The 7,945-nt window shown below is 39.9% G+C and overlaps 1 protein-coding gene across 2 annotated transcripts in view; it reads right to left on the bottom strand.

Annotated features, from left to right (window-relative positions):
- Positions 1-4,703: 4,703 nt before the first annotated feature.
- The window catches only part of RMDN3 (regulator of microtubule dynamics 3), a 59,375-nt gene continuing 56,133 nt past the window's right edge, over positions 4,704-7,945 (bottom strand). The window contains exon 12 of one of the 2 annotated variants that reach the window (XM_029911518.1): positions 4,704-6,361. In XM_029911518.1, the coding sequence (XP_029767378.1) occupies positions 6,308-6,361 (54 nt within the window). In that variant the 3' untranslated portion in view covers positions 4,704-6,307. Of the gene's footprint in view, positions 6,612-7,945 lie in introns of both variants that reach the window. The other variant, XM_029911517.1, reaches the window with a different exon arrangement.

Here is a 7,945-nt window from a genome sequence, read left to right as displayed (position 1 = left end):
TTGCAGGAAAAATAATTCTCATCTCTGATTCCTGTAATAAATCTTGGAAAAAGGCTTCCAAAGTCAGCAGGGTGAAGTGTCTTTCAATTAACTTTTACTCATCCAAATCTCCTGTCTCTTATGGCCCTGGAATGTTTACGGTGCAGTCAACTTCATGAAATTAACAGTAACATCCAGGACTGGTCAGTAAAACATGTGCAAACGTAAAAATCAAAGAAACCCAAAATAAGCTCTGTGTTTACCTGAGGCTGTTAAAGTGCATCCCCCTTTCTAACAGGAGGAATAAACCCTGCTGCCTTTCCCTGCATGCATATAAAAGCCAATCTCTGTCAGATTATTTTAGGTTTATCCTCTCAAAAGACTACTTAAAATTTAGTTGCTTAAACTAAAAATCCCAAACAGCACTGTTAGGAGTGTGTTTTTAATTAAACTTCCATGATTCGCCACATCAATCTGAAAGCTATGCTGTTCATTAGAATTGAAACTGCATTCCTCCATCAGATTTCTTATTCGTAACCAGTAAGAAACACAGAAAGCTAGAATGTTTAAAAATATTCATTTGATCCCCAGCATAGCATACCAAGGATCATTGCGAAAGATGGTCAGGATGGAAACAGCAAAAATAGAGCCTTTGAGCTTGAAAAGAACTGCAGACTTTACCATCTCCTTTCCTCGTGTTCTTAAAGCCACATTAACTAGTTTCTAGCAAACATATCTGACTAGAAAATAGTCTCTGTTGAATTCAAGTCTCCATCCAGTTGTTAAGCCAAAAGTGGAGCTTCCAATGGAAATCTTCCTTGTACATGCACCTGAATATCACAGCCCTGAACTTCAAGTTCCCAATGAAAAAGCACAATGGGTAAAATTAAATTAAAATGGAATTCCAGACCCCAAGATTATTAATTTTTTTTTTTAAAGGAAACAAATGCAATTGAAACAGGGAATGAAATACATAGAAAGCCTAGAGTAAATGTTCACAAACAAAAAATGGAGGGACGAAATAAGGGGTAAAGAGAAGACACCACTCATCATTTGAAGTAATCTAAAAACTAGAGATCCCACTAAAATGTCAAAAAGAGGAAAGAACACCCCTTACCTTAACTTCATTACTGCCCTCTCCCCATTCAATGAAGACATTTAAGCTTTCTCAAAGCTAAAATAAGTTTAGTCACACAGCCCAATATTCCTTACATGTCTTTTTTCAAGGCATTCTATCCAATACCCCACAAGACCCAACTCAATATTCAACCAATGGAGGAAAAGAAAACCTCTCAGATTTTGGTATTAACATCAATCCCTGCCTGCCTAACCTTTAACTCACTGCTACGTTTGTGCAAGTCTCTTCATGAACTACAGCATATCACAGAGGCATACAAGGAACTGATCTACTCCTTGGTTACTTGAAGATCTATTCTACATAACAGAGAACATAAGAATGGCCATACTGAGTCAGACCAAAGGTCCATCCAGCCCAGTATCCTGTCTGCTGACAGTGGCCAATGCCAGGTGCCCCCGAGGGAGTGAACCTAACAGGTAATGATCAAGTGATCTCCCTCTCCTGCCATCCATCTCCACCCTCTGACAAACAGAGGCTAGGACACCATTCCTTACCCATCCTGGCTAATAGCCATTAATGGACTTAACCTCCATGAATTTATCTAGTTCTCTTTTAAACCCTGTTATAGTCCTAGCCTTCACAACCTCCTCAGGCAAGGTTGACTGTGCGCTGTGTGAAGAACTTCCTTTTATTTGTTTTAAACCTGCTGCCCATTAATTTCATTTGGTGGCCCCTAGTTCTTATATTATGGGAACAAGTAAATAACTTTTCCTTATTCACTTTCTCCACACCACTCATTTTATATACCTCTATCATATCCCCCCCCCGCCCCCCCGTCTCCTATTATCCAAGCAGAAAAGTCCTAGCCTCTTTAATCTCTTCTCATATGGGACCCGTTCCAAACCCCTAATCATACAATCATAGAAGTATACCTTTTTTGAAATGAGACCACATCTGTACGCAGTATTCAAGATGAACAAGAGTACTTGTGGCACCTTAAAGACTAACAAATTTATTTGAGCATGTGGGTGTACCATGGATTTATATAAGGGCAATAAGATATTCTCCGTCTTATTCTCTATCCCTTTTTTAATGATTCCTAACATCCTGTTTGTTTTGACTGCCACTGCACACTGCGTGGACGTCTTCAGAGAACTATCCACGATGACTCCAAGATCTCTTTCCTGATTAGTTGTAGCTAAATTAGCCCCCATCATATTGTATGTATAGTTGGGGTTATTTTTTCCAGTGTGCATTACTTTACATTTATCCACATTAAATTTCATTTGTCATTTTGTTGCCCAATCACTTAGTTTTGTGAGATCTTTTTGAAGTTCTTCACAGTCTGCTATGGTCTTAACTATCTTAAGCAGTTTAGTATCATCTGCAAACTTTGCCACCTCACTGTTTACCCCTTTTTCCAGATCATTTATGAATAAGTTGAATAGGATTGGTCCTAGGACTGATCCTTGGGGAACATTCTGAAAATTCTGACTGACCCTCTCCATTCTGAAAATTTACCATTTATTCCTACCCTTTGTTCCCGGTCTTTTAACCAGTTCTCAATCCATGAAAGGATATTCCCTCTTATCCCATGACAACTTAATTTACGTAAGAGCCTTTGGTGAGGGACCTTGTCAAAGGCTTTCTGGAAATCTAAATACACTATGTCCACTGGATCCCCCGTGTCCACATGTTTGTTGGCCCCTTCAAAGAACTCTAATAGATTAGTAAGACATGATTTCCCTTTACAGAAACCATGTTGACTTTTCCCAAACAACTTATGTTCTTCTATGTGTCTGACAATTTTATTCTTTACTATTGTTTCAACTAATTTGCCCGGTACTGGCGTTAGACTTACTGGTCTGTAATTGCCAGGATCACCTGTAGAGCCCTTTTAAATATTGGCGTTACATTAGCTATCTTCCAGTCACTGGGTACAGAAGCTGATTTAAAGGACAGGTTACAAACCATAGTTAATAGTTCCGCAATTTCACATTTGAGTTCTTTCAGAACTCTTGGGTGAATGCCATCTGGTCCCGGTGACTTGTTACTGTTAAGTTTATCAATTCATTCCAAAAACCTCCTCTAATGACACTTCAATCTGTGACAATTCCTCAGATTTGTCACCCAATCCTACTCCTATTTAATAGGAGTTTTGCCATCAGTTTTGAGTGGAAGCATGACTGGGGCCCAACTGCACATATATTCAAATACCATCCATCCAGAATGGATGCTCAGAGAGTAGAATGGAGAAAGGGGCAGTTAATTAGGTGCTCATTAATCTCACTTCACCAGCTCAATTGGCAGTTTCCAATTGTAATTGTATTCTCATGTCTATTTAGAAACAAGTAGACATCATCTGAACTAAAATATTCTCTTGGTGGGTCCATGCTTTCAAAACCTGAATAATTCTAAAGTCTTCTCTTCTAGAATTTGTCATAACATTTAACTATTTGGAGATTTGCTGAAAACTTACACTTCTGCCCAGACTCTGCCTTCATGGCAGCATGTGGACAGCAGCTTCAGTGCTCCTGCCTTTTATCTGCCTAAAAGGGTTTTGTTTTTTTTAAAACTAATTTTTGGAAGCAGCAGTGAGCGGTGTTCTCTCTCCCAATCCCCCTCCTCTCCCCGGGCCAGTTTTTACTCCGGTATTAGAACCCACCCAGAACCTCCACTGCAGCGCCTCCCTTCTAGCTCCTTAGCACCTTTTAGGAATGACAAAGAAGCCTAAAAAAGCACAGTATGATATCCAAACGGTGCTCCAGCTGTGATCTGGGACAGTCCCCCTCGGGACTTGCCCTGAGTCAATCAGGCATGAGGATCCTACCCACCAGAGCAGCTGCAACTAACACGGGAATAATGGACCAGGTGTCTCTGGGCAGGATGAAGAGGACCGCAATCAGCTGACTTAGGGGATAAGGCCCATGGGACGCCTGGAGAACAGGGAAGTGAGACTTACAGGATCACGAATCCCCTCCCCCTCTCCCCATCTTAAATGGGTCCTGAGTAGCCTGGGAAAAGCAGCAGAGCTCAAACAGCCCCCTGCTTCCCAATTTGGTCAGGACTCTGGAGGCATTTCCCCTCCCTGGGGGAATGCGACCCAGCAGGCGAGGACTCAAAAATCTTGAGAGGGGACTTCAGGCCCTTGGGAAAGCTAGCTGCAAAAAGGCCTCACTAGAGCTGTGATGGAGTTAGTACGCTCTCTAAGCAAATAAAAAAGCAAACGCTAAAAAGGAGAAGCAAAAGCTTAAAAGATCTAGAAGTCCTCTGATTCCTCCTCCACAGAAGATGGTGAATTGTCAGGCTCTGATTCCTATCAGGACCAGGGAAAACTCAGCCAAGGTCCACCCCCACCGAGAAATGTCCCCCTAATACATATGTATAAGTGGTTAAGAAAGGCAATCAGATCTCATTTTCTATTAGATGGTGTGTAATTAGCTTAAATGTTTGGTCTTGTAATCCCACTCTACAGCAAATCAGACATGATATTCTATAACATGTAATAAAGTGTTTAATGCCCACACACAGATAGCTGCCAGCTAAAATAATTTTTTTTTAAAAAGGTATGAGGAAGCCCAGTTAGATTCCTGGGAGAAATTGCTGTGCATAGAACAAGGTGAGTTGTGTTGTCCTCTGGAAAAAAAAAGTGTTAGAGGAGAAAAAAAACCAACCCAAAACTTTCTGCTATTTGGAACTGACTGGAACAAATATTAGTGGTTAGCTTGATACCCCCTCCCAACCCAAAGTGTCATTTTGATTATACTTTGAATTTGTTATCTAGCAGAATGAGGTGGAAAGCATTTGTGCTGAACTGTCAATTTTGCCATGTGGTTCCTCTCTTTCTGCAGCAAGTGCTTCATAAAGATAATGAACAGTCTCTGCAACTCCTAAACTTCTTTACATCAGGTAGGTAAGGTTTAGATGAGTGCAGAAGATATCGAACTTTCACAATTAAGGAATCTGAAAGCGTCCACTTGGATTAAAAGATTAGCATTTTTGGTGAGTGAAGAAAATCCAGTTTGTGTTCCAAGTTTAAGATTTTATCACTTGGTCTCTTATGGCAGTGATACCTTTCTTTAACATAAGTCCTTATTTCTGAAGAACATCTCTGAAAGCAGATGCATTGGTCCCATGATGTTAATCTCTAGACGTATGTTGATGAGTATTGCTGGTTTTACCTTGATGACTAAAACCATTAACTAGCCAGATGAACTTGCAAAGAGACAACAGGAGTGGGCTCTGGGCATCACTGATGTTTTCAGAGGGAGGTGAGAAGGGTCTGAGCAGAACTCTTGCCTTTGGTATTATGGTTTCTTTGTAATTGCCCTTTCTTATGATCTAATGTCACTGCCCACTTCAAGCCATAGGTTTAATGGAAAATAAGAATGCCTCACTGTCTTCAGTACAGCAGGCAGCTAGAACCAATGGAAAATAAAACACCAAGCACAATGGCTTTACCCTGTACCTTGTTGAAGCCTCTGTACAAATGTCAGGCCTGTATTTTATCAGCTATGCCAGTGTCCAATGTGTAACTCCAGACTATGTTAATATTGTTTAAGTAGTAAAAGTGAAAGTGGGTTGCCAGGCCCACCCTGGATTCTCAACTGAAGAAACCTTTGCTGAAAAAGCCATGAGCAATCAAAGAGCTCAGCAGTAGGGAAAGATTGACATTCTCCACTCTGCCTATTAGCAATGGTTGTCACTAACTATAAAGAAATATAGGCATAGCTAAGGGTGGCTGTTGATTCCCAGCCTTCATAACGCACTAGAACCATGCCTGTGACATTTTATTAATTAGAGCACAGGAACCCATCACATCTTGAACTTCACAGGTTTATGTCCTCGCCCGATAGAAGTTGAGCAATAAATACTTCTTGGGAAGTGTAGGTGGATGAATGTGAAAATCAAAGGCATAGAGGAAACAACTAAAATCCAATCAAGTTGATGGCTGCTGCACTAAACAGGTCAAGCGCTTGATTCATTAGACTATATCTGATGCAACAGGCAGGCAGATGAACAGAATTAGAGTTTAGTCCTGTGAGTCTCTGCCAAGATTTAACTCCTCAGGGAAGTGCTGTTGAAACTGCAGTTTGGTTTGTTCTTTGTAAGATCTGTGGTTTGCCCACGAAGCCCAATCCAAGGTTGTCCAGATTGTGAAATCCTTTAGACTGTAATTTGTCCTGTCCACACCAGAGTTATCAGAGGACTGGGCTCTTAATATAAAAAAAAAAAAAAAAAAAAAAAACCTTATTCTTCTGAGATTCCTTGCATCTCCTCCATCTCCCTCTTGATTTTTTCATCCTGAGACAGCAAAGAAAGAAATGATAAACATCACAATGGCCAGTGGGTTTAATCCAGTCCCATTTACAAAATTAAAGGTTACTCACTTGGTTTCATTTTCTTATTCAACTCTATTTTTTTTTTTTTTTTTAAAGCAAATTTCTCATATCCCTCCTCCTACCTGATACGGGTCTTTATACTTGTTTTTAAAATTTTATTCAGGTTTTCCAAGCAGTAAGAGGAAGTCTTCCTTCTTATTTCTTTTTCACTTCTGAAAGCACAGAATTGTGAACCAGAAACTCTGGAGTTCTAACCTTGGCTTTCATGCAGATTCTTTGTTGAACTGGGCAAGCCACTTCACCTCTTTGCCTCTGTTTCTTCATCAGTATGATCAAGTTACCTATCTACTTTATGGGGTGAAGAGGATGAATGTGTGCAATTACATTAAAAATGAAAGCCACTATATAAATATTATCTGGACCGCCTTACTAGACCCTTGTTTTCCTGTTTGTTGCATGCTGCTCTTTTCTTTATGCCATCTCAGAAAAGGGAAGTCCTTGATTTTGTCTCTTTCCTGAAACCCCCCTGCTTTTCTTATTAAGTTTTATTCCTCCAATATACTGCTTATTCTTTTGGAATATCTCCTGTTTCCAGTTAACAAATGTTTCATCCTAGTTCTGTCCAGAGGAACTTGAGCTGAGGAAGCTACTCATTTGGCAGAATATGGCCATTTCCTGTTCACATTCTGGAATTCACAATTTGATACCCCGGTTTCCTTCAGTTTGGCAATATTTAGCAGCTGAGTACCTTCATGCAGTAATGGATAATGCTCTGGAGGTGGCAGCACTGTCAAGTCAGCATGTTGCAGATGGTTGGCTGAGACTCCCTGCCTACCTGCGGCCTGAACTCCAGCCGAATAATTTGGCTACAGCAACACAGTCTAATGACAGATTTTAAAATACTGTGTGTGTCATAACAAAAGCTACATACTTCTACAATGCTGCCTTACATGTCAGTGTTTATTCAATAATACAGAAAATGAAGGAGTAAGATCTGGCTGACTTGTCTAGATTACTTTACTTGCATTTTTGATAATTATGATGTAAACAACATCTGATTACAAGTAATTTGGGGAGTTTCTGATCAGTCCTGGACTAACAGTAATAAATTGGCAATACCCATCCATAACCGTATTTCACCACACAGTAGGCAGGGTGTTACTGTCAAGCCAGTGTAAAGGAGAATATTAGCCTACCAGTTCAGTTTCATCTGTTGTCTCAAATGCATGGCAATCAAGTGATACTTGAATTGTGGCTATAATGAGAAAGCTATATAAAAAGGCACCATGTTATTCAGATCTGTTTTGTTGTTGTTGTTGTTGTAGTACTCAGTCATATCTACTTTAATGACAAAAATACATTTTTACAGCTGCTAGCACTGCAAAGCCAACAGAGACAGCTATAGGAAAGTGAGATGGATTCTATTCTATTTGTGTATCATCAAAACAATTATAGCAAGATCCTCCAAATGGAATGTATCATAACCCATCATAAAGAGGAAAAAAATCTCTGTTTAACTTTTGAATTCCAAGTTGAATTAGCAGTA

The sequence above is a fragment of the Terrapene carolina genome, unplaced genomic scaffold, assembly GCF_002925995.2.
Source record: "Terrapene carolina triunguis isolate 2854851 unplaced genomic scaffold, T_m_triunguis-2.0 Scaffold96, whole genome shotgun sequence".
Lineage (NCBI taxonomy): Eukaryota > Metazoa > Chordata > Testudines > Emydidae > Terrapene > Terrapene triunguis.
The sequence above is the reverse complement of the archived record's forward strand: the minus strand, read 5'-3'. Positions and strand labels throughout refer to the sequence as shown.